The sequence below is a fragment of the Leopardus geoffroyi genome, chromosome A3, assembly GCF_018350155.1.
Source record: "Leopardus geoffroyi isolate Oge1 chromosome A3, O.geoffroyi_Oge1_pat1.0, whole genome shotgun sequence".
Taxonomy (NCBI): domain Eukaryota; kingdom Metazoa; phylum Chordata; class Mammalia; order Carnivora; family Felidae; genus Leopardus; species Leopardus geoffroyi.
The window spans coordinates 90,069,005-90,095,461 of record NC_059336.1 but is presented as its reverse complement, the minus strand read 5'-3'; the positions used below and the strand labels follow the sequence as shown (position 1 = coordinate 90,095,461).

The 26,457-nt window shown below is 43.2% G+C and overlaps 2 protein-coding genes and 1 long non-coding RNA gene across 10 annotated transcripts in view; 2 read left to right on the top strand and 1 right to left on the bottom strand.

Moving 5' to 3' along the window:
* The window catches only part of LOC123580973, a 28,246-nt gene extending 17,687 nt beyond the window's left edge, over positions 1-10,559 (bottom strand). The window contains exon 1 of the long non-coding RNA XR_006703550.1: positions 10,473-10,559. This is a non-coding gene — a long non-coding RNA (uncharacterized LOC123580973). The remainder of the gene's footprint in view (positions 1-10,472) is intronic.
* TPRKB (TP53RK binding protein) lies at positions 10,500-22,901 on the top strand. Of its 8 annotated transcripts, none has more exons than XM_045446507.1 (5): positions 10,500-10,649; positions 13,699-13,858; positions 15,213-15,335; positions 16,665-16,841; positions 18,049-18,210. In XM_045446507.1, exons 2-5 carry the CDS (start codon positions 13,718-13,720, stop codon positions 18,133-18,135), a joined length of 528 nt encoding a protein of 175 aa, XP_045302463.1. In that variant the 5' UTR covers positions 10,500-10,649; positions 13,699-13,717; the 3' UTR covers positions 18,136-18,210. The 8 variants fall into 8 exon arrangements, with proteins under 8 accessions (XP_045302463.1, XP_045302462.1, XP_045302466.1 ...); XM_045446506.1 differs by lacking the exon at positions 18,049-18,210 and adding an exon at positions 22,756-22,901 and having other exon boundaries at positions 10,517-10,649; XM_045446510.1 differs by lacking the exon at positions 18,049-18,210 and adding an exon at positions 22,756-22,901 and having other exon boundaries at positions 10,525-10,649; positions 13,759-13,858.
* A 6-nt stretch (positions 22,902-22,907) lies between these two features.
* NAT8 (N-acetyltransferase 8 (putative)) lies at positions 22,908-26,457 on the top strand. Its single transcript, XM_045446502.1, has 2 exons — positions 22,908-24,809; positions 25,443-26,457. The coding sequence occupies exon 2, from the start codon at positions 25,491-25,493 to the stop codon at positions 26,217-26,219; it is 729 nt and encodes a 242-aa protein (XP_045302458.1). The 5' UTR covers positions 22,908-24,809; positions 25,443-25,490; the 3' UTR covers positions 26,220-26,457.

The following is a 26,457-nucleotide window of genomic DNA, read 5'->3' as shown; positions in this document are numbered from 1 at the left end:
TTCTTTATCCATGATTTCCTTCTGACCAATTTTGTGATAGGAGTGTATGTGCAGAAATTTTTAGTGTTCTTCTCATATTCTATTAATGACCCAATCATTAAGGGTATCTTTTTTTCCCCCTAACTGTTCAAGATTTCTGTTACAATCTACCTAAGAGTCCAACCATCTCCTTAGAGCCTAATCACTACTTGAAATTAGTAATTGTATTTTTGTGATTAGACATTTCTTTCTTTGGAAGCCTGTTGTAGGATTTGACCAGCTTCTTTCACTGAATTGTCAGATATGCCATCTAACACAGGAATGGGTAAACTTTTAGGAATTGACTATCAGTTGGGCGAGAAACTGATTGAGAAACCAGAATGCTGGGGAATTTGCCTGACAGGGTAATTGTTATCTACTGAGTAGAACTATTTGGAAAACTGGAAAACTTTTATAGACCATAAAAGTTCTTTAATGAACAGAAGAGGATACAACATTTAAAGCCTGAGATATAGGAAAACTTGTAGACGACAAGCATGGCTCCTTGTGTTATTGCTTCTCTGTTGAACATAAACCTACTGGGATCTTTTTCCACTTGTCTCACAGCAGAGTGGTGCCTTGATCTTGACTTCTAAGTTCTTTTCCGCTGGTATACCTCTGGAACATGCAGATGGATCACTTGGGAGGTGTTAAATATTCTGAGTTGCAAAGAAGCCAGAGACCTTAGTTTGCTCAAGAAGGTGCCTCACTAACATGACATCCAAGCTTCTGTAGACACTTGGTGAATACCTGGGCAACCTGGCTTCATTTTTTTAAAGCCTCTGACTTTGAAGATTTGTATCCTAGAATGTCTTGTGCTGCATGTGATAGGTATTTTCTTTATGCTCTTTTACATACCAACGTGTGGAACCTGACTCTCAGGAAGTGCTCTTCTAGTTCAACCAGTGCCCTGGTCCATGTCTAATTAGCTCAGTCAGGCTGCTACCCTTCATCTAAGTGATGGCTCATGACAGGTTCCTGTGCCTGACACATGTAGTTCTTCTTGCTAAAAGGTTGCTCTTGCAAAATTGTTCCCCAGGATACATCATGAAGGCTCACTTGGACTGAAATTGGAGCAAGACAACTGGTGAGGCGTGAAAGAACAAGCAGGGGCAGGTATGGGAATCCAGCTTTGCTGATAGTTTTCCTTGGCAAGCAGTTTCTAAGGAGGACATTGCCAGCACAAGTGCCATCATTATAAGTACTGCTACCTTCGAAACATGTGACCCTATCATGCCCTCTGTCCCCTTCCCTTTCAGTTGTCAACATGGTTTGTTAAAAAAAAAAAATTAGGGGCGCCTGGGTGGCGCAGTCGGTTAAGCGTCCGACTTCAGCCAGGTCACGATCTCGCGGTCCGTGAGTTCGAGCCCCGCGTCGGGCTCTGGGCTGATGGCTCAGAGCCTGGAGCCTGTTTCCGATTCTGTGTCTCCCTCTCTCTCTGCCCCTCCCCCATTCATGCTCTGTCTCTCTCTGTCCCAAAAATAAATAAACGTTGAAAAAAAAAATTAAAAAAAAAAAAAATTAGTCTCCGTTTGCTATCTCATGTCTCATTCTGCACCACACTAGAGTTGTGGCTTCCACTCGCACCACACCATCGTTAAGACCTCTGGCAAAAGGGACCAGCGACTCCCTTTTTTTTTCAGAGGTCTTCAGGGAACTTTTAAGCTTTTAGAGTTTTCATTTTTATTTTTAAAAAATGTATGAGTAGTTTAAAATTCAAATAGTTCTGGCGTACCTGGATGGCTCAGTCAGTTAAGCATCCAACTCTCGACTTTGGCTCAGGTCATGATCTCGCGGTTCGTGAGTTTGAGCCCTACATCAGGCTCTATGCTGACAGCACAGGGCCTGTTTGGGATTCTTTTTCTCCTTCCCTCTATGTTCCTCCCCCTCTTGTGTCCTCTCCCTCTCAAAATAAATAAATAAATTTAAAAATTAAAAAAAAAAAATTCAAATAGTTCTACTGAGATTACCATGGAAAAGGATAGTTCCCTGTCTGCCCTACCCCCGGCTATCACTCCCCAAACACTGAGTAGTTTTGCATTATCTTCTAGTATTTGCCTCCATGTTTAGTATATGTGCTGCCGAAGCAAGCACATTGCCTCCATGTTTAAATACTACGCTTATTTAGCCACTTGTTGATTTTTCCATTTGTGATGCTACCTGTTACCCTCCCACTGTGGAAGATGAAGATTTAGTTTGTGCACATCACTTACCCACATGCACACTTCTATTCCCTCATCCCTTCAGTATATTTCCCAATTTATGGTTCAGTCAGTATTCCAGGTTCATGTTTACTAGGCAGCTGTTGTTCACCTCTGAGCCACAGCATGCCAGGATTCTGTTCCTCTCTTCTATAGCTTCTGTCCTCATTTTGCCTTGTTTGTTTGCTTCTTTTCCCTGCACCTCTTACTGGTTCATCCCCCAAATCCCAACACCACTGTAACGTTCTCATACGGATATGATAGATGCAGATCTTTTTTTGTTTGAAAACTTTCCTGGAGCCCTCTTGGTCTTTTCCAGGTTGGATGCTATATTCGTGTGCTCAGGCTGCCTTAACAAAGTACCAGACTGGGTGGCTTCAACAACAGGAATTTATTTCTCACGGCTCAAGGGGCCAGACATCTGAGGTCAAGGTGCCAGCAAGGTTGGTCTCTTCTGTGTTTACAGACAGCAGTCTTCTCCCTTTGTCCTGGTATGGTCCTCCATCTGTGACTGTCCAGATTCCCTCTTCTTAGAAGTACACCAGTGGTATTGCATTAGTGCCCATGCTTACCACCTCATTTAAACGTATTACCTCTTTATTTTTTTTTAAATATTTATTTATTTTGGGCAGAGCGCAAGTAGGGGAGGAACAGAGAGAGGGAGACAGAGGATCATAAGTGGGTTCTGTGCTGACAGGCTGACAGCAGTGAGCCCAATGTGGGGCTCGAACCTACAAACTGTGAGATCGTGACCCGAGCTGAAGTCAGACACTGAACCAACTGAGCCACCCAGGTGCCCTGACGTATTGCCTCTTTAAAGACCCTATCTCCAGGGGCACCTGGGTGGCTCAGTCAGTTAAGCATCTGACTCTTGATTTCAGTCAGGTCATGATTTCTTGGTTCATGAGTCCGAGCCCCGTGTTGGGCTCTGCACTAACAGTGTGGAGTCTGCTTGGGATTCTCTCTCTCCCTCTCTTTCTGCCCCTCCCCTGCTATACTCTGTCTCTCTCAGAATAAATAAACATTAAAAATAATAATAAAGACCCTCCAAATCACATTCTGAGGTCCTGAAGGTTAGGGTGACTTCAACATTTGAATTTGTTGGGAATGGGGGGATGGCACAACTCAGCCCATGATGGGAAGCTTGATAGTTCTCTATATCTGGAGCATAGCTGTTGTCCTGGGATTTCTTTTCACTGTCACTCTGGTCATTTCTTATACCCCTCTTTTATTTCCTGGGTCCCATAGCTGAGACTTTCATGGTGCACTTCCCTGCTTGGGGGAATATATCCCTCTATAGCTTCCCAGGGAGAGTTAATGGGATGTAAATTTTTCAAGACTTTTGCATGTCTGAAATGGGTTTTATTTTATTCTTCAACCCCAGTTGATAATTTGCTAGGCTATGGACTTGTATGTAGGCACTTTTAAATGCATTTATTCATTGTTTCCCACATTTTGTTGTTGCTCTTGAAACCCTGTGTTCTGATTCCTGAACTTTCATTTGTGACTTGTAATTTTTCTCTGTGAAAACTTTAGGATCTTTACCTCAAATGTCCTGAAATTTCATATGTCTAAAAATGTGGGTATTTTAAAATTTGCAACACTATATACTTAGTGAGCCCTTTCAGCCTGGCAAGTTGTATATATCAGTCCTGGGAAATTTTCTTTCAGTTTTATCCTTTCTATTTCAGGAACTTCTATTAGTTGAACATTGGATTTTTTTTTAATGTACCTCCAAATTAATTATTCTTTTCCTCTTATTTTCCATTTTTAACTTTTTGGCTTTTTTTTTTTTTTTTAAATCAGGAGAATTTCTTCAGCTTTATTTTCTACCTTCCATATATTATGTTCTGAATGCCTTTTTTTCCAAGCACTTTTTTTTTAAATGAACGTATTCTCTCTCTCCAAAGTTATCAATTATTTTTAGGTTCCTTCTGTTTCCTGAATCACCTGTTTTCTTTTTGTTTGTCTGTTTGTTGATGCCTGTCTCTCATATTAGAGGTGTTATTGAAATATTTGGTGACCTTTGCCCATCTTTTTGTACTTAAGATTGAGGCCCTAGCACACCTGGGTGGCTCAGTTGGTTGAGCATCTGACCCTTGATTTCAGCTCAGGTCTTGATCTCAGGGTCATGAGTTCAGGACCCCTGTTGGGGTCTGTGCTGGACATGCATCCTACTTAAAAAAAAAAAAAAAAAAAAAGATTGAAGCCCTCAAAACTGATGGCAGCTCTGGTTGTCTCATGGTGGAGTTGTAATAATGTCAATTTGCTTTTTGTTTACTTACCCCTTGCCACACGCATTTAGATTTTATTTTTCTCCATTTGACAATAATTTTATTGCTCTCTCTCTCTCATCTACCATTTGGTATCTCTCCCATTCTCTTGTGAGTTTTTAATCAGTAAAAATTTCTTTACTTTCATTTTGGGTAGGAAGTATAGATACAGATAGGAGTTCAGTCCAGCCAGTATAATGAGCCTCTGTTGCCAATAAAACTGGGTTTGGGGTTAATCCTCAGTCTGGTAAGCTTGATTTTTATGCATTATGTCCAGGAGCATGGGCTATTGAGCGTCCTAAGTCATGATTTGGCCCTGTAATGTCAGCCACAAGCACTCTTGATGTGGAGGGAGACCCCATCTAGGAACCTGTCTGAACCACCTTTCTAACGTAGTTCTAACAACTGCCCCCAGAATTATGTCCTGAAAACAAGCTCATTGTGTTATTCCCCTCTTGGAAATTTTGGATGGTCGTGGCCTTTGGAGTCCATGTCCAACTCCCTGTCAAGGCCTTCTGTGATCTGACTCCGAGCTGATTTTAAAACCTCTGCTAGGGGCACCTGGGTGACTCAATCGGTTAAGCATCTGAGTTCGGCTCAGGTCATGATCTCACAGTTTGTGAGTTTGAGCCGTACATCGGGCTCTGTGCTGACCACTCAGAGCCTGAAGCCTGCTTCAGATTCTGTCTCCCTTTCTCTCTGCCCCTCCCCCACTGGTGCTTTGTCTCTCTGTCTCTCAAAAATAAACACTAAAAAAACCACAACTCTGCTATATTCTACTCCATTCTTCAGTGTGCAGGCAATTTCCTGAGTACATTCTGTTGAACATTTATGGGTACCATGTCTTTGTCTTCCAGGTTGTTCCCTTGCCTGTAATGGCTTTGCAGCGTCTATAAGCAAATCATTCCCTTTCTTGAAGCCCATCTCAGTAAAGTCTTCTCTCCCAACTCTACCCACTATTGAATCATTCCTTTTCCTACAAGGTATCTTGTATCACTATTTAGCATTCATTTCATTTATATCTCTTGTTACATGACACACAGGTTCCAAACAGTCTCAGATTCCCTCAATCCCCTCTTCCTTCATGAAGGTGCCATCTGGGGGCACTTGCATGGCTCAGTTAAGTGTCTGACTCCTGATTTCAGCTGAGGTCGTGATCTCATCGTTCATGAGTTTAAGCTCCGTGTCAGCTCTGTGCTGTCGGTGCAGACTGCTTGGGATCCTCTCCCTCTGTCTGCCCCTCTCCTGCTTGTATGCTTTCTCTCTCCCAAAATAAATAAACAAACTTAAAAAAAAAAAAAAGAAGAAGAAGAAGAAGAAGGCGCCATCTCCCTCCTGGCCCACACTCTCCTTTTTTGCCTTGCCAGCAAACCTTATTGCATTCCCTAAGCTACAAGAGCCCAAGTTACATTGGGCCTGCATGGCCCTTACAGCCTCTACACCAGCCCTCTCTCTTATGTCATTTATCTACTTTAGAGTTGCAGGAGATGCTATACTGCAGGCCACAGGATCTGGCTTTCTGAGCTGCCACTGAAGGGATGATCAGAAGAGTGGAGGAGTCAGCTCCCACTGTGGGGAGCCTTAATTAATGGAACACAGAGGGCAGGAGGGAGCCTGGCAAGCAAATTTCCCCCTCCTTTCTCTCCTCTGTGGACTACCGTCAGGAAAAGTTTTCCTTTCAAGCCTTCCAGAGAACTCTAGCCCACGGAGTGAACACATATGCCAACAACCTGTGTGTCTTCCTGGCTCACCGTGAAGCCTGCCTATAAGGCAGTCCATTACCTCACATTGCTTTGCCTCTCTCCTTGCTTCACTTCCCTTTTTTCCTAACAGTCTGTTCGCACATATCCCACATAAAACATCAGCACTTTAATCCTTGCCTCAGGTTTTGCTTTCCAGAGGACCTAGGTAAGATACTCAAGCATTTGTTAATAAATTTGGCAGTCACAGTTTCTGTAGTTTTTAATTTTTTTTTTAACATTTATTCATTTTTGAGAGAGAGAGAGAGAGCGTGCAAGTGGGGGAGGAGCAGAGGAGGAAGCTCTAGGCTCTGAGCTGTCAGCACAGAGCCTGATGCAGGACTCGAACCCACAAACTGTGAGGTCATGACCTGAGCCGAAGTTGGATGCTTAACCCACTGAGCCACACAGACTGCCTGGCAGTCACAGTTTTTAACTATTGTTCAACCATACATATGAGAATGGGAAGTACCAGAGCTCTTCCACTGATGTGACATTGAGATCCTATCTTTAGGAATAGAGAAATGTCAATTATATTCAAGTTAACAATTTAGCAAGGATAGTCTACCGACTTATAGGTAGGCATTCATTTTGGAGGTAATTTTCACATGCCTTGGGAATAGTTTTTGAAGTCTTGGTGTCTTCAAAACCCATTTATTCACATAACACTTCCAAGATTAGAATCATTTTATCAGATGGAAACAGATATACCTATTTATACAAGACATACAGATATGCATATTTATATACTGCAGAGAACAAGGTTGATAATCTTGTGAAAGTTCTCATTTAACCAACACCAAATTAGGTCTTTTAAACTAATTTCATGATACATAGTGATCTCTTCCCCTGCAACTGTAGTAAAGGGATCATCTTTATCTCTGAGATGACTTAACAGTAAAATTCATCCTTTTTTCGTGTACAGTTCTGAGTTTCTACAAATATACTGTTTTATAACTACTACCACAGTTGAGAACCTTGCCATCATGCCCAAAACTTCCCTCATATCATTTTGTAATTAACTTCTCCCACCAACCCCAGGCCCTGACAACTGCTGATTTGTTTTGTCTCTGTATTTTTTGCCTTTTTTTAGAATGTCATGTAAGTGAAATCAAACAGCATGTAGACTTTTGGATCTGATTTCTTTCAAATAGCATGACGCCTTTGAGATCTGTCCATGTCATTGAGGGGGATGGATAGTTGATTCCCTTTTTGTTGCTGAGTTAGTTTTTTATTGTATGGATATACCACAGTTTGTTTATCCATCTACCAGTTGATGGACTTCCAGTTTTTGACTTTTGAACAAAGTTGCTATAAACATTTGTATAGAGGTTTTTGTGTGAACATCTGCATTTATTTCCCTTGGAGGGAGACTGCTGCTGTGAGGTCAGCCATTTTCAAAATGGCTGTACTATTTTACATCCCCATCAGCAGGGTATAGGAATTCCAGTTGCTCACATCCCTACGAGCACTTAGTATTTAAAGTGTACAATTTGATACTTTTGATATGTATATAATCATGAAACCCTTTCCACAATTAATATAGAACCTATCTATTACCCCAAAGTTTCCTTGTGCTGCTTTGTAATTTCCTTTTTCCTTTGATGGAAAGGCCCCCAATCCAAGCAACCACTGATCTGCTTTCTATCATTGTAGTTTTATGTAAATGGAATCATATAGTATGTACTATTTTTATATCTGACTTTTTTTATTCAGCATGATTATTTTGAGATCCATCCATGTTATTGTTATGGCACAATAGTTGGTTCCCTTTTATTGCCAAGTTGTAATCCATTGTATGGATATATGATTTGTTTATCCATTCATTTGATGAATATTTGAGTTGTTTCCAGCTTTAGGTGGTTATAAATAAGCTGCTATAAACGGAGCGACTTTTCTTTAAATGTCTATTTTTTTTTTTTTAATTTTTTTTTCAACGTTTATTTATTTTTGGGACAGAGAGAGACAAAGCATGAATGGGGGAGGGGCAGAGAGAGAGGGAGACACAGAATCGGAAACAGGCTCCAGGCTCTGAGCCATCAGCCCAGAGCCTGACGCGGGGCTCGAACTCACGGACCGTGAGATCGTGACCTGGCTGAAGTTGGAGGCTTAACTGACTGCGCCACCCAGGCGCCCCTAAATGTCTATTTTTAATCAACTTTATTGAGGCATAATGCATAATTTATTGTCCATAAAATGTATTTTTTAAGTGCATAGTTTGATGAATTTTGACAAAGTCATACTCCCTTTATAACTACCACTACTTGAAGAAACAGAACATCGACAGGCTTCACAGCAAAGATTCCCTTGGCGTCCTTTCCAGTCCATCCAGGTCTCCCACTCCTCCATTCCCAACAACCACTATTTTGCTTTCCAGTCAGTCTAGAATAAGTTTGCAATTCCTACAGTTTTGTAGAAAAGGGATCATTCAGTAATATATTATATTCTAGTTTCTTGCTTTTTTTTTTCAGAGGTTTTTAGATTCATCCATGTTGCAAATATTGTTGCAAGCATCAGTAATTTATTCCTTTTTGTTACTATTTCATTGTATGAATTTACCAGTTTGTCCACTGATCTGTTCTTGGGCATTGGGTTGTTTCCAGTTTTTTGCTATTAAGAGTAAAGTTGCAGATCACCTGGGTGGCACAGTCTGTTAAGCATCCAACTTCGGCTCAGGTCATGATCTCATGGTTTGTGGGTTTGAGTCCCACATCTGGCTCTGTACTGTCAGCACAGAGCCTGGAGCCTACTTCAGATTCTGTGTCTCCCTCTCTTTGCCCCTCCCCTGCTTGCACTCTTTCTCTCTTAAAAATAAACATTAAAAAAAAAGAAAAGAGTAAAGTTGCTATGAACATTCATGTATTAAACTTTTGTTAGGTACGTGTTTTCCTTTCTCCTGGAAAATGCAAAGGAATGAAATGCAAAGTAAATCTACATTTAATTTTTTAAGAAACTACCACACTCTTTTCTAAAGTGGTTATACTATTTTATAAAATTCAGATCAGCAATATATGAGGATACCAATTATGTTTGACAACACTTATACTATCAGTCTTCTAAATTTTAGTTGTGTGGGTGTGTAGTAGTAGCTCATTATGTTTTAAATTTGCATTACTCTGATGACTAATGATGTTGAGCATCTTTTCATGTGTTTATTGGCCTGAATCACAGATCCTTTATAAAGTGTTCAAATTTGTCACCCATTCTTAATTAGGTTGTTTTCTCTTACTGAGTTGTAGGTGTTCCTTATGTACTCTGGATACCAGTCTTTTGTCAGAATATCTTTTAGAGGGCAGTTGGGTGGCTCAGTTGGTTAAGTCTAACTTCAGCTCAGGTCATGATCTCAGGGTTGGTTTGAACTCCACCACGAGCTCTCTGCCTGGAGCCTCTCTACCTCAAAGCCTGGAGCCTGCTTTGGATTGTGTCTCCCTCTCTCTCTGCCCCACGCCACCCCCCAGCTCATGCTCTCTCTCAAAAATAAATAAACATTAAAAAAAATTTTTAATATCTTTTACATCTATATATTCCCATTGTGTTCAAGCCCATGCTTCTCTTTACTATCCCTTAAATGGGGGAAGGCCATATGTGTCTCAGAGCCTTTGAACTCTCTTTATTGCCTGGAATGCTGTTCTCCCAGTTACACAGACCTCCTCCAGTTACTGTTCAAAGGGCCCTTTCTGGTGAGCTCTTAACCATCCTATTTGAAATAGCAATAACCTCGGCCAGGCATTCCTCCCTTTCCTTTATTTTTTCACCATAGCACATATCCACCCGACCGGTATATTTGTTATTTACTTGTGTAAATTTACCTGTTTTCCTGTGTAAAGAAAAGTATGAACCAAGATGAACCGGAACCACAAAAAACATGGAAAATAATTATCTGCAGCCTGTTTAGGGGATTACCTCCTTTCTTGGAGGCTGATACACTTAGAGATGACAAATTTCTGAGCCTGCTAGAAGCAGGAAGAGGTTGATTTCATCAACGTACTGTCACCTCTTAAGTACCCGAAGCAAATCGCGGTCCACTCCAGAGCTTTCCTAAATGACCGCACCGTTGCAAGAAGGAAACAAGTTCCGTCCGTCCCCGAAAAGAACTGTAGCTGAGATGAATGTGGAGTTCATCCTGGCCAACACTGCTCTTTGCACAAGAAGAAACCGATGTCTCCCCCAACGCCCAAAACGCGTTGGAGAAAGGCTGAGTCGCGCCCTGAAACCTCAGCGTCTGGTCCCCGGATCCTTACCGTCCCCATAGCCGGAAGTGACAGATGGGGCCCTGGCTCCCATTTGCGTCCGCTGGCGTCTCTCAAGCTGGGGAAGGAGCTTCTGGGGAGGGACTTGCGTGGTTGCGGCCCAGCTTCCGCAAAGTGAGGGGTTTGTTTCCGAGGGGAAGGCCTTCCGGGAGGACCGAGAGTGCGCAGGTGAGTCCTCTCTGGCAGGGCGGGCTGAGGGCCAGCCCCGGGGGCTCAGTACGGCAGTGACAAGCTCATGCTCTCTGAGTGCTACCCAGCTGAAGGAGGATTCACCAAACCGATGAAAAGGGCTGAGGAGCACGTGTAAGAGGACCTGGGACCCTGGTAAATGGACTTTTTAAACGGAGTTGAAGGGAAGGAGGAAGAAGTCAGGAGCTGTACCTGTCGGAGGGGCAGAGTTGGGGAGCGAGCCTGGGCATTTGAAACTGGGGAGGCCACTGGGCTGTAGCGGAAAGACCGCGGTCCGGAGACAGGTGCGCTGGCAGCAGCACCAGGCGAGAGGGCTGCGACTGGAGGGTTTGAAACTCCCTGCCATTAAGTGGGAGCTTTATCACAAGAGAGACGGAAGGACGAGATATGGTTTACGTTTTGAAAGGATCGCTCTTACTGCCAGGTGGAAGTTGGATGGAAGGAGGGCTGGAACTGCGAGGCCACCACCCCTAGGAGGCCACAGCTGTAGTTGAGACATGCGGCCTGGGCTGGGGGCGGTGGGTATTGGGGAGAAGTGGACGGGTCAAAATGGTACTTAAGAGGTAAAGTCGTCAAGACTAGAGAGTAACTATGGGAGCTAGGAGTATGACTCTGGATTTGCTGTGGTTGAGAGCAACGATGATTCTAAGTTTCTGGCCCAAGTGAGGGAATTATGTTTTGACTTTTGCTAGGCTGATGAGAGACCATAAGGCGGGATGAGGGCAAAATATAAGCTAGCACACCCCCACCCCAGTGGGATCTGTGTGACATTCTATGGACACCCCTGTCTACCCAAGAACAAAGGACAGAAAACAAATGGTTAAATTGATGAGTCTGTACCAGTTTACTAAAGAAACGTAATCCCATCAATAGTCTAAAGTCCCGGAACTCCCTGCTGTCTTAATGTTAATGATTTGCTAGAGGGGAAAAACAACAACAACAACTTAGTTTAACAATAGCTAGGCCTCCCGTAATCTGTGAGTCTTTAGCATAAGAAAGTCTCTGGAAACTTCCCTTCTGACTTTACCGCCCCTAAACTCATAGTATGTTACAAGCCACTCTTCACAACCCCTGTGCAGCTGTTTCTGCCCTGGATTCCTGTTCCCATGCTTTAATAAAATCACTTTTGTACCAAAGACATCTTCATGAATTCTTTATTGACCATCAGCTGTGAACCCCACTATCACCCCAAAACCTCATCAAGGGGACCTTTTTTCCCCTAGTATAAAAACATAATGGAAAGTTTTTTTCCTTGCTGATTATCTGTACTCTTATTTTGTGTGCTTACTGTAGAAAATTCAGTGCAATTTTTTTTTTTATAGAAGATGATAAACGTTACCAATAATCCTGCCACCCAAGATGGCCATATTTTGGTGTGTTTCATGTTTTTGTTTTCTGTGTGCATCTTTTTGTGTAATTGGGAATGTATTCATTATATTTTTCTGTATCATTTTTTTCCCCATTGGATGTTACTATGACAATAAAGATTGAACTGCTGTGTGCCAGGATATTATTCACACATATATTTTTTATCCTAACAAAAAGTCAGATGTAATTCCACCAAGTCTGAGATAACTTTTTGGTGTATCTTCCTTTCAATATTTTTTATGCTCCTTTTTGAAAAGCCCACAGTTTATGCCACATTTTATGTTTTGTCTTTCTTTTTTTATGTATTTTTTACAATTTATTTTGAGATAGAGTATGCATGCCAGTGGGGGAGAGGCAGAGAGAGAGGGAGAGAGAGAATCCCAAGCAGGCTCCCTACTGCCAGGGAGGAGCCTGATGTGGGGCTTGAACTTAGGAACTGTAAGATCATGACCTGAACTGAAGTCAGATGTTTAACTGACTGAGCCACTCAGGTGCTCCTGTGTTTTGTTTTTCAATCAGATGTTTTTACTTAATGTTATTTATTGCTATTTCACACAAATTAACTGGTCTCCAAGATGACAGTTTTTAGTGCTTGTTTAGTTGCAACAAATCTGTTATTTGCTAGTTTGTTTTCAACTTTTTGCTATTAGGATGATGAGAGGAGCATCTTATTACGTACATTTTCAGGTTTTTAATTATTCCTTGAAAAGAGTGCTAGAAATGGAAACTACCAAGTAAAAGGATAACATGAACTTACCAAATTGCCACCCCCAAATAACTTACTAACACTTTGAAATTGTTTTAAAGATCAAATTTTTGCAATACTTAGATTTTCAGTTCAAGGATATGGTTGTCTTTCTAGTTAGTCAAGTTGTCCTTTATGTTTCTTTTATGTCTTTGTCCTTATTAAACTTATGTCTAAGAAAAGGCCTGTATTGATTTTTTAATAATTGTACCCCCTCCTGGGGCACCTGGGTGGCTCAGTTGGTTAAGCATCCAACTTTGCCTCAGGTCATGATCTCATGGTTCGAGGGTTTGAGCCCCACATCAGACTGTAAGCTGACCGCTCTGAGCCTGGAGCCCGCTTCAGATTGTGACTCCCTCTCTCTCTGCCCCTCCCCCACTTATGCTCACGCTCTCTCTCAAAAATAAATAAAACATTAAAAATAATTGTACCCCCTCTCTCCTTAAATGTCATGTGTGAAATGAGTATCTTTGAGTCAAGGGTTGTACTTCAATAAAATTTTCTTAATATTTGTGTCTAGGTTCTGCTAAAATATACATAAAATGGGAAGATCAGAAAGCTAAAAAGGCTAAGTTGGAGTGACGGTTCGTTAACGCCATAAGTAATCCGTGGCCTAAAGAATTCCTGATATTCTGCTCCTACTTGTCTGTTAGAGAAGCTGCCCCTCAGCCATGCATCAAAGCCTGCCTGCCTGCACAACCAGAGAAGCAGGCAGCAACCTTGGTCTTTCAGTAAAGGAAGCTAGGAACAACTCAGCAGGGTTGGTAGACATCTCATGGGGATGCCAAATGTGCTTTTGGGATGGATTCTTCTAGTGTAACAGTTCTGTCATCTTGTTATATTTGTTACTGAGGATGTTTATTAGTTGAATTATACCATTAGCTTTTAAACAGATGAAGTCTTTTGGTCTTTTAGAATCGTGCTTGTCTGTGAAATGCAGTTAACGCATCAGCTGGACCTATTTCCCGAATGCAGGGTGACCCTTCTGTTGTTTAAAGATGTAAAAAATGCTGGAGACTTGAGAAAAAAGGCCATGGAAGGTGCTATTGATGGTGCATTAATAAACCCTAAAGTGGTAAGTACAAGTAAGAACAAATGAGCTATAAAGGGGCATTTAAGAATACGTTAATTAAAAAAAAATTTTTTATGCTTATTTTTGAGAGACCGAGAGACAGAGCATGAGTGGGGGAGGGGCAGAGAAAGAGGAGGACACAGAATCTGAAGCGGGTTCCAGGCTACGAGCTGTCAGCACAGAGCCTACTGTGGGGCTCGAACCCACAAACCAAGAGATCATGACCTGAGCCAAAGTCGGATGCCAAACCAACTGAACCACCCAGGCACTCCAATAATATGTTAATTTTTCATGATGTTACAGGTTAGCCTAAAATTGTCATCTTTGGATAAATAGTTCTTGTCTAAACTGTGGAGTCAGATTGAGCCAACCTTGAATTTAATAGTGAATAGAAGCCAAAGTGCTAGGCCCTTCCCAGGAGATATGAAAGGTTGTATTCTGGCTCTGATGTAATGGCAAATGCCTGGAGCTTCATTTACTCATTTGAACTAGAAAAATCTCTGCACAGGAGGCATCTGTAGTGGTTAAGAGCACACACTGTGGAACCATGTTACTAGGACTTAATCTCAGCTCTGGCACTTATTATGACTTTGAGCAAGTGGTAGGCAACCTTTGTACCATGCTTGCTCTGTTCCTGCCATTGTTCTAAGTGCTTTCCGTATACTAACTCACTTAATCTTCACAACAACCCTATGAAGTAACTACTATGATTATCTGCATCTAACAGATAAAACTAAGGGATCTGCCCAAGGTCCCTCAGTAGGAAGTGACAGCTGGAATTCAAACCCAAACATTCTTTGCTTTGGCTTCCTCATCTACTGTGTGTGAATAATAATACTGATTTCATAGGGTAGTTTTAAGAATTAAAATAATACAGGTAAAATGTTTAGACTATGGCCTTTCCCCATATTAGTGCTCAATGTTCTTTAAAAAAATTTTTAAAAATATTTATTTATTTATTATTGAGAGAGACAGAGCATGAGTATGGGAGGGGTAGAGAGAGGGGGAGACACAGAATCTGAAGCAGGCTCCAGGCTCTGAGCTGTCAGCACAGAGCCCAACGCGGGGCTTGACCTCACAAACCACGAGATCATGACCTGAGCTGAAGTTGGACGCATAACTGACTGAGCCACCCAGGCGCCCCCCAATGTTCTTTTTTAAATTTTTACTATTTAAGTTCCTTGCAGCTTTAACATTCTATGATTTACTGAACACCCAGCAATTTTGAAAATATAGTCCATAGAAACTGTGATGAAGTCAAACAGCCTGACATTGGAGTTACCAAGAGAGAAGGCAGCATGTGTCTCCCAAGTGCTCCAGATTCTCCGTGTGTAATTCTTTATGTTCTCTTTGGTAGATTGTTGATCCATTTCAGATACTTGTGGCCTCAAACAAAGCAGTTCATCTCTACAGACTGGGAAAAATGAAGACAAAAACTCTATCGACTGAAATTATTTTCAACCTTTCCCCAAATAACAATGTAATTAATATGGATTTTACTTTATTTATGTTGATTGTGTTGTGCTAATGTGTGTTCCCCAGTGTTGGGCTGTAATAGTGAAGAGTGTCTGGAAAGATTGAGGTTTAGCACTGCCTCTTCCTAGACAAATAAGCTTTGGAGTCACTTCACATAGGAGTAAAGAAAAATTTAGCTACATTAGATGAGGATAGTTTTATCTGTCCTTCTTACCATATAGGGTCAGGAAGATCCCTCTAAATGATATATAAATTTAAATGGCAAAACATTAAGCATGGATATTTGTGTGTTACCATGCACATCTTTTACTCTCCCTATAACTCCTTAAGGATAGAATCCATGTCTTTTCCATATACCAGAAGCCTGCCTGGTACTGGGAACAGCCTTTAACACAGGCTTACTCATATACCCAGGGCTCAGGAAGAGTTTGTGGTTTGAAATACTGGTAGTAATCAAAGTTATTGAGCTAAAGATATTCTACCTGTGGCACATGAAAAAAATAACTTAAATTTTGCTGATGAAGTTTTAGTATTACTACTACTATTAAGAACACAACAAGGTACTAACATCATCCAAAGGACAATTAGGAAACCCGTAGCATGGTTTAAAATAATGTTTGAAATTTTATAAAGTTTATAGAATGCATGATAATAGAGTTCCTCGGTACCTGGAGAAAAAATTATCAGATAATTATAGTTTCTTTGACATCATTTGAAATAATTTGAGAAACTTCACTTCAGTAAACATCTGCTGGGCTTGTCCCTCTTACGGTTACAGTTCTAGGGCAGGAGAAATATGTTCCTGAGGAAGGCAGGTAAACAAGACAGAAATCCAAATGCACTAAGATAAGTGACATAATGGGAATAATACTTCAAACCAATGGAAACAGCAAAGAAGCAACTCCTGTAAGGAGAAAGGATGACATTAGTGACATTAGTGTTGGACCTTGAGGGATGAGGACACTCCAGGCTGAGGACAAAGTTTGAGCATAGGAAAAAATGTATGAAATGGTGGACACCCATATGGTCCAGTCTGGGTAGAAGGTGGGTGTGCATGGCTAGAGGGTCACTTGGGGCCAGAGGGAGGGAGTGTTGATGTTAAGATACGCCAAGAAGTAGGCTTGATTGCGCAGGAATAAGGTTCAGTTTTGAGCAGAGAGTACTCTAGAGGCAGATGTGGTGGTGTCAAGAAGGGTTGTTGAAGAGAAACACTGTAGGTAGAATCATTAGGATATGAAAAATAAGAACCTGACCAAGGAAAAAGGAGGCCTGTGGGGGGATGTTTCAGACACAGAAGCTACTGGTTATTGTTTGTTGTTGTTCTTTTCCTTAGATTTCAGAAGCTCTGAAAAAATTTGGTATCTCAGCAAATGACACTTCAATTCTAATTGTTTACATTGAAGAGGGAGAAAAACAAATAAATCAAGAAGACTTAATATCTCAGGTAGAAGGTCATCAAGTTTCTCTGAAAAATCTACCTGACATAACAAATATTACAGAAGTCAAAAAGGTTTGTAAATCTGTATTTTTACAAAGTGTGATAGATGAAGAATAATACTGATGTTGTTTGCTTGTTGATCACTGATCCTTCTGGTTTTTGTTTTTCTTTAAGAAAGGTTAATGTAATTAAAAATTACTTGAAAAATAGTTACAGATGCAAAGAATTAGAAGATGCTGGATTATAGGGGCGCCTGGGTGGCTCAGTCGGTTGAGTATCTGACTTCAGCTCAGGTCATGATCTCGCAGTTCGTTGAGTTCGAGCCCTGCATCAGGCTCTGTGCTGACAGCTCAGAGCCTGGAGCCTGCTTTGGATTCTGTGTCTCCCTCTCTCTCTGCCCCTCCCCCGTTCATGCTCTGTCTCTCTCTGTCTCAAAAATAAATAAACATTAAAAAAAAATTAAAAAAAAAGAAGATGCTGGTTTATGTAAAATTTAGTTAGAAATTTAGTTGATAAAAGCATTCTTTAATTAAGAATAAATAACTTCAGGGATGCCTAGGTGGCTCAGTCAATTCATCTTCTGACTTCAGCTCAGGTCATGTTCTCCTGGTTCCCGAGTTTGAGTCCTGTGTCAGGGTCTGTGCTGACAGTTCAGAGCCTGGAACCTGCTTCGGATTCTGTGTCTCCCTCTCTCTCCCTGCCCTACTCTGCTCTGTCTCTCTCAAAAATAAACAAACATTAAAAATAATAATAATAATAATAACTTCAGAGGCACGTTAGTGGCTCAGTTGGTTGAGTGCCCTACTTTTGATTTCAGCTCAGGTCATGATCCCAGGGTCATGGGATCAAGCCCTGCATTGGGTTCTGTGCTGGGCATGGAGCCTGCTTGGGATTCTCTCTCCCACTCCCCTGCTTGTCGCTCGTGCTGTCTCTCTGAAGAAAAAAAAAAAAGTGCAGAATACATTTTATATTTATTTTACATTTCAAATATACTGTGTAAGCTTGATCTTTAATATCTTGTCGTATGCTTTAAAAATTGGTACAGATTCAGTTTCTCTGTGTAGAGGGTTATTACCATAACTAATTTAAAGGGAACTTTTGACATAAATGATGAATTGCCATCTACTTTACATATTTTAATCACATTCGTGATTTGTGATTTCATGTCATTATCCCAGTAGTTGAATGATAAATAATTTCACTTATATATGTTTGTATAATGGAAACTAGTAGTGCATGAATATATTAGCATGTCATAATTCATCTTTTATTTTCACAGATATATAAACTGTCTTCACAAGAAGAAAGTATTGGAACATTGTTGGATGGTATCATTTGTAGAATGTCAACAAAAGATGTTTTGTAAAATGACAGAAATATTAAGATTTTTCATAAGAAAACATTGATTTTTCTTTCTTGATTATAAAATGTGTATGTTCAGGGAACCTGAGTGGCTCAGTCGGTTAAGTGTCTGACTTCGCTAAAGTCATGATCTCGCAGTTCGTGGGTTTGGGCCCCACATCTAGCTGTATGCTGACAGCTCAGGACCTGGAGCCTGCTTCCAATTCTGTCTACCCCTCTGTCTCTGCCCCTCCGCCACTTGCACTCTGCCTCTCTCTCTCTCTTAAAAATAAATAAACATTAAAAAATTAAAAGAAAAAAACGGGCACCTGGTTGGCTCACTTGGTTAAGTGTCTGACTTTGGCTCAGGTCATGATCTTGCGGTTCGTGGGTTCAAGCCCCACGTCAGGTTCTGTGCTGACTGCTGACAGCTCCGAGCCTGGAGCCTGCTTCAGATTCTGTGTCTCCCTCTCTCTCTGCCCCTCCCCTGCTCATGCTCTGTCTCTCTCTCTCAAAAATAAATGTTAAAAAAATTTTTTTAATTAAAAAAAATAAAACGTGTTCAATTATGGAAAATTTTAAAACACAGAATGGTATAACAAACCATTCCTAGTCCTCTTTCTTAATATCTTGAAAGATAACCACTGTTGCTATTATTTGTTGTTGTTGTCTAGTCTTCTGTTTCTATTCAGGTTTATTTTTATTTAATTGGAATAACTGGATTTTTACTAGGTTCTTGCCTTAGTGATTTTATATTCATCAGCTCATATTCCTGCCCTTACTTCCGGCTAATCTAGTATTTCCCTTCCAAGCCTCCCGGTTCCAAGTATTTACTCATCATAATGTTATAAAGTAAACACTTAATATTACCACCATTTTACACCCAGGAAACTAAAAGATTATAGAAACAATAAGTAACTTGCTCAAGGTCATAGAGCTAGTATAAAGCCATGTTTTATAAATGCTTTGGGTTTTCTTTTTTCACTTTATATTTTGATCGTAGCAGTCAAGACAGGCTTGGTCAGGGGTGAGCAAACTTTTCTGTGAAGGGCCAGATAGTAAATATTTTCGGCTTTGCAGTCCATAAAGTCTCCATTGTATCTACTCAACTCTTGCTATCATAGTGCAAAGGTATCCACAGACCATAAATGATGAGTATAGCTGTGTTTCAGTGAAACTTTATGGGCAAAAACAAGTGGTGGACAGGATTTGACCTGAGGGCCTTGCTTTGTGGATATCTGGGTTAGATTAGGCTTTGATTACAGTCCCTAAAGCTCATTGGCTTCACACGACAAAAATTTGTGTCTTGTTCAGTCTACATAGCCAGATTGTGTGAATCTGTAAACAGTCAGGATAGTGACTCAGGAACCCAGTTTGCTTATCTCATGTTTCATTCTCCAAAGCCAGTTACATGGCCCTGCCAACCTCACAAGGAACGGAGAAGTGTGATCTTGCCCCATGCTGGAAAGCAGGGAGGTAGAAGTACTTAGTGATTTCTATCATGATCATAAATAATAAAGTACATATGTACATAGCTAACATTTCTTGTGTGCACTGTGCTTAGCATTGTATATGCACTACCTCATTTAGTCCTTACTACAATCCCAAGAGATTTTTTTTACCAGCAAGAAAACAGATTTAGTCTCTGAACTCCATTTCTAACCTACAGAACAGACAATAATACAGTGAAAGTCCATGTACCTTTCATGTGAATTCACTATTTGTTGTTAACATTTTGCTACATTTGCTTGCTAGTGCTCTCCTGAGCTCAGGTTTGTGTACACACACACACTTTTGCTGCAAGATTTGAAAGTGAGTTGCAGACATGTTTCTTCAGCCTATAGTGTTTATCTGTCATCTCAGTCTCTAATCTACAACAATCTTAAGAATGATGTTGACATTTTTTGAAGAGTACCTACCCTAGATGTCTTTCAAAATTCCACACAGTTTGGATTTGTTCATGATTTAAGTCAACTTAAATATTTTAGATTTTGTGTCCTTGCCATTGCATATCATCAGGAGGCAATGTCAGTTGGCCCTATTATTGGTGATACAAAGATTGGTCCCTCGGTTAAGGTGGTTGGTGCTCCCCCAGACATCTCCATTGCAAAGACCTCTCTTCCTCTGCCCGGGATTAAAACTCCAATCTATGTGACCCCAGATCCTAACACCTCAGTCCACTGTCCCTCCCTTGCCATCGTGCTCACATTCTTTTTATTGATGTGTAATACATCACATACATACTTCCTCTATTTTTATGCACTTACATTGCTTTCAATGTTTCACTTCACTTGCAAATAAACATTTGTACATGGTTCTCTTTAACATAGCTTCTCTACAGTGGAATTATTGGAGTTGAACTCATTAAAGGCTTCAGAGCAGAAAGGTGCCATTCTACACCCCCCGTTGCAGCCACTTCCCTGCTCTTGGCTTTGCTGAAGGCAGCCACTCTGCAGTCACATCACAATAATGAGGAAAGCATAACCTAGTTAGGCCGGTCTTAGAATAAGCAGTTTGTAGTCATCGAATTTGCCTGTCATTGATGCTTTCACAGTCCTTTGGGCCGCTGATCTCCCATGTTCCCCTCCAGATCTCTCTTCACCTTTACCCCCTCTTCTCTGTGTTCCAGGTGGCTGACCTGTATGTCAGCAAGAGGTCTCTTGGCTTCTGCTTGGGTTTGGCCACTGGGAGGCCAGGCCCAGATTGGAGAGGGGAAGAGAGTGAGGCCAGGGTATTTATTAACCTGACCCCTCCCTGTAAGGTCAGGTGCACTGGCTTTGTCCCTGAACCTTTCAACTCCTGGGTCAGGCTCCTGTCACCTCACCCTCCTACCTTGCTTCAGGCCTCTGGGCAATAACATACCTGGCTCCCACACCACCTCTCATCCCCCTCTACCCACCCACACCTTCAGAGTTAGTCCCTTTCATCATCTGCATAAAATTTGCTGGAGTTACCCTAATTTGAGTGTTGGGGCCTGAGACCTTCTCACTTTCTCAGAGAATTGAAAGGTTACAGAACATTTCTGTAGAGCTGGAATCACTGACCTAGGATTTCTGAGCATCTTACCAAGGATGCTCTTACCTACTTCTTTCCCCTTGAAATGATTTGCTACTATTTTCTTTCACTCGTCTCCTTTAAGTGATGAGTTCTCAGTAAAAGTTCAGGGCATTGGCCTGATGTTGGGTTACTGGGAGCCCCGACGAGAGGTTAGAGGAGATTCTGCCAACTCAATTAAAATGTAATTGAATTGATTTTCTCTTCTCCCTGAGACTTCCAAAATGTAATGCCACTCATTTACCATCATCCATCTCACTGGCCCATTTCTGGGCTGCGCTGGTGTAGTAGGGAATGTGTGTCATAGATGTAAGTGTGGGGTTTTAGTGACATGTTCTCCAATCCACAACTCTTGGAATAACAGTGACTCTATGAGGTCTTGGGTGGGACATCTCTCAGCTTTTCTGGCCTTGGTTTCCCATTTGTAAAATGGGAACATTAATACCAACCTTTGTCCTTGGTTGTCATGAATATCAAATAGCAGAGCATAGGAAAATAGCTTCGTCACAGTGTCAGGCATCTGATTTCTCAGTGAATAACAACAATCTCTTCCCTTTTTATGTACCAGGCAGTATTGCTGAGGCAAGTAGTAAAATAAAATAGGGCTCACTACTGGTAGAAAAGTAAAACAGTGCAGCCACTTTGGACAACATGTTGGCAGTTCCTCAAAATGTTAAACATAAAATTACCATATGACCCAGAAATTCCACTACTGGGTATACAACCAATAGAACTGAAAACAGGTGCTCAAACAAAAACTTGTACCCAAACGTTCCTAACAGCACTATTCACCACAGCCAAAAGGTGGAAACAACCCAAATGTCCATCACTGGATGAATGGATAAACAAATGTGGTCTATCCCTCCCATGGAATATTATTCAGCCATAGAAAAGCAATGATGTACTGATATATGCTACACCATGGGTGAACCTTGAAGACATAAAGTAAAAGAAGCTGAACACGGAAGTTCACATATCACATGATTTCATTTCAATGAAACATCCAGAAGGCAGGGTAGTTGTTGCCAGGGTCTGGAGAGAACAGGTGGAGAGAGTGACTGCACAGGGGCAAGGGAATTCCTTTTGGGATGTGAAAAGGCTTTGGAGTCAGAAGTGGTGGCCGTACGACACAGTGTGTGTACAAAATGCCACTGAATTATATACACTAAAAGTTAATTAAAACATGAACTAATAGAATAAGCACCTCTGCCTTACCTTTAGGAGTTCATGATCTTAGATAGGTCCCTCTAGGCTCTCAGATCCGGCTGAGGCAGAGCCAGGTAGATTCCCAAGCCTCTGTTTAATCATCTGAAAGCAAGAGCCTGGAGCCTCAGCCCACTCCAGGCTTCATCTTTTACACAGAGAATGAGCCACAGGCCCTCCATCCAGAGACAGATGCTGCCAGCATCTGGTATGATCACTCAGACTTTTCTCTCTGCATGCTTGTGTCCGTACATTATTTTCAGGTTACATTTTCACCAAAATGAGTTAAAACCTACGGCTTTATAATCCTTTATTTCTTGCAGTTACATTTTGACTTTTTTTTTTTTCATGTCAATAAATCCTCACGATCATTGTTCATGGCTGTGAGGATGAAAAGCCTGGATGTAAACCAAGGTCACTGGGTTTTGAGGATGCTACAGAGGACCAGAGAGAATACAGAGAAAGAGAATGTGGGGACAGACCACAGACCTTTGACCCTTCAGCTTGACTATGAGGTTTTTGACTGGTTAATAGCAGACTCCTGCCATTTCTGTCCCCAGATGCACCTACAGGTGGGCTGGTTCTCACCATTGCCTCACTCTGGTCCAAGTCACCACTTACTCTTGTAGGGCCTCTGCTAGCCCACGTGGCTTCCTGGTGAACACAGAACAAGGCACCCCTTTCATACAGATGCTGCCCGTTGGATGCACAGTTCAGTGGGAGTCATGTCTTTGAGCAAGTAAGAAATAGGTACCTTCTCCTTTGGCCAGACTCAGCTCTGGGGGGGCGGGGGAGGGGGGTGGTTTGACGGCTTGGTGAGTGGAGCAGGGCTCTATTTTTGTTGCCACTAGCCCTCCTTGGTCAGAAGCTCTTGCTTGCATCCTGCATATCGCTACCCCGAGGCTCCTTTATCAGCTGCGGTGACGGTCTAGCCCGTGGGGGGCAGGGATTGCGCGCTTCAACTGTCTCTTCCCATTCACTCTCCACCTGTAGCCACAGCAACAGGTGCACGCGCCTGCCTAGGTTACTCCTCAGCTAAAAGCAGACCAATGGCCTCCCGTCGCTTTCGGAGTAGAGTCCAAACTCCACAACCGGGGCACAGACCTCACACGCACGGGCCCTTGCCATCCTCACCGCTCCCTCCCTCTCTCCGTGGCCATGTTGGCCACCTTTCCCTGGAAACCTTGCCTTTGTTCTGCCTCAGGGTCTTCACGCCTCTGTTCCCTCAGCCTAAAACGCTCTCCTTCACTCAGCCCTGCTCAGGCCTACCTCTCCTTCTGGTCTCGTCTCAAGTGTCCTTCCTCGGGAACCCTTATTAATCCTCTCTTGCGGCCCGCACCTCTCCGCCCCGCGCGCGTCACAGGTGTGAGAGGTGGCGCGGGCCGCGCAATCCCCGGAATCTCGCGAGGAGCTTCGAGGACGGGAAACCAGGGTCTGCCGGGCGCTGTGCCCTAGCCCAATCGCCCCCACGGCGCGTGGCCGGATCAGCATTTGATGACACTACCGACAAATGCTTGAGTAGATAGATCTGTGGTCTCGGCTTCAGGAAAAGGTGAAAATATAGAGGGAGGGGCTTAGCTGGGCCGCAGGGTGAGGGCACGTGGGGAGAGGAGCAAACTCAGTTTGGGGAGGGAAGCAGCCCCTTCGACAGCATATCCGTTCCACGGAGAAGGGATTTTCTGTTTTTCCCTGCTTTAGTTCACCTCAACGCAAACTATTTAACAGCTGTGATGGCACAGGCTCTAACGATCGGACACACACCAGTTGCACGTGGTACTGGTGCCCGTCGCTGTGTATCACTGTTGCTCATAGCTGAAGAGGACGCTAGGCACCTAGTAGTTGCATCATACGTAATAGTACTGTGAATGAATAAATGAATGAACGAAGGAACGAACGAACGAACGCAGATGGAGCCTAGTGAGATGAGTGCAGGGAACTGCCCATGGTCAGTCTTCCTCAGACCAGGTAACGCCTAGGCAAGGAGAGCGCCCCTTGCGTGCTCAGCCTGGACTCTAGCTCATGAAGACAGCACACGGTGAGGCCTGCAACCCCAGGCTTCTAGGAGCTGTGTGGAGGGGCTGAGGGTGGACACCAGAGCACATCAAGGTGCCTGCTGGGAGAAACTCCAGGCCTTAACCACCACGGGAGGAAGAGTGAAGGCCATCTGCAAGGGCAAGGCCCCCTGAGCTGTTCCAGACTCCGCTTCCCCACTCCAGGCTGAGTCTCTGATGATCACAAGAGTGAGCGGAGAATGCACTTCCTGCTCGGTCAGAGCCCAGCCTCTCAGGTGCAAGAACGAGCCAATGAGGTGGCCATCCAGGGAGGGCCTGGTCCCTGGTGGTGGAGCAGGCCCTGGGCAGTCTTTCCTGGATGCCAGGCAGAGGCTGAGAGCGGAGGCCACTCCGAGGCTGCTCTGGACATTCAAGGCCGTTGTGGTAGCAGGTGAGAGGATGCGGGTAGAAAGGACAGTGTTTGGAGAGAGGCCTGGAGCCCCAGACTCTCCTCTGGATGTCCAGGCTGCCTCTTTTTTGGTGATTGACTCTTACACAACCCCAGCAGCCTAAAAATCTGCAATCAAGGGGGAAGGAGTCTTTGTTGAAACTTTTACTTGGGAACACAGGATTCCTACAATGTATGGTTCCTGGAGAGGGACTGAAGGTCTGGGGACACATGGTCTGGCTGCTGCATGGTGCCGCCCCAAAGTGCCAACAAGCTAAGTGAGCCAGTAAAAGGGGAAAGAGGGTGGAGAGGAGGGTATTTTGTATATCAGAGCTTTGTATGTTACTTTATTAAATCTTCAAAACAATCCCAGAAGCCAGGTTTTTACTTGATCCGGTTCTACAGGTGAAAAAAACAGGTTCAGAGAAGTTAGGTGATATGTTAAGGTCACACAGCTAGAAAGGGACGGAGCCAGGATCATATGCAAATCGTCCTGACCCTACGCTTTCTCCCAGTGGCTGTGGCCTACATCCTTTTGGGCAAAAGCAGAAAGAAATGCCCATGAGCAGGGGTCTCCCCCACTCCTGGGAGGTGGCAGAGATGGGACACTCATCTGACTTCCTCTCTCTTCCCCAGGGTGGCCCAGAAGGTGTGCAGGGACACTTAGCTCTCTCTCTTTCTCTCATGGACTTTGAGATTCAGGCTCAGCAGTCTTCCATGGCTCCTTATCACATCCGCAAATACCGGGAGAACGACCGCACACGGGTCCTGGAAGTGTTCTCCCAGGGAATTAGTGAGCACATCCCCACCACCTTCTGCCACATCCTGAAGCTACCCCGAACCCTGGTGCTCTTGCTTGGGGTGCCCCTCACCCTCTTCCTGCTCTCTGGCTCCTGGGTCCTGGCCTTTGTAGCCAGCCTCATCCTCCTCGCTGCCCTGAGATTCCTCTCCAGATACCCCTGGACCAAGTTTATAGTCATGTCTTTGCGCACGGATATGTCTGACATCACCAAGACCTACTTGGGTAAGCCTGGCTCCTGCTTCTGGGTGGTTGAAGCTGAGGGGCAGGTGGTGGGCATTATGGGCGTTCTGCCTGCCACCCTGCAGAAGGAGAAGTTGCAGCTGTTTCACCTGTGTGTGGCCCCAGAGCACCGAGGCCAGGGGATAGCGAAGGCCCTGGTCAGGACTGCCCTCCAGTTCGCACGGGACCACGGGTACAGCCAAGTCATCCTCATCACCTCCATGCTGCAGCACTCGGCCCGGGCCCTCTACCAGCACATGGGCTTCCAGAAAACGCACCAATTCTTCTCCTCCATGAGCTGGAGGCTAGTCGCTATTCCTACAGTTGGCTTTGTCTACCACCTCCCCTCTGCTGGGGCCTCTGAGGCACAGGGTCTGGGAGGGGGCCCGTGATCCTGGTTCCTTGTGGCTCAGCCCGGAGAGGGCCAGCTCTGCTGAGGTAGCAAGCAAACCCCAGAGTCTCAATGTGACAGCACAGTGAAAGCTTACTGCTCGGTCATGTGGGAACCCAGTGGAGTTGGCGGTGGGTGGCCCCCTCATTCAGTCTTTTGGGGTTGCTGCTGTTTCATTTACCTAGTGCCATGAGATGTTGCATTAAAACAAACTAATGAAATAAACGAACGCCAACGAA

Excerpts from the sequence above, each read along its gene's own strand:
- TPRKB (XM_045446506.1), top strand. The coding sequence starts at position 13,718 with ATGCAGTTAACGCATCAGCTGGACCTATTTCCCGAATGCAGGGTGACC. Across the intron at positions 13,859-15,212 it reads CATTAATAAACCCTAAAGTG|ATTGTTGATCCATTTCAGAT; the intron begins GTAAGTACAAGT and ends TCTCTTTGGTAG. Across the intron at positions 16,842-22,755 it reads ATATTACAGAAGTCAAAAAG|GATGAAAAGCCTGGATGTAA; the intron begins GTTTGTAAATCT and ends CATGGCTGTGAG.
- NAT8 (XM_045446502.1), top strand. The coding sequence starts at position 25,491 with ATGGACTTTGAGATTCAGGCTCAGCAGTCTTCCATGGCTCCTTATCAC.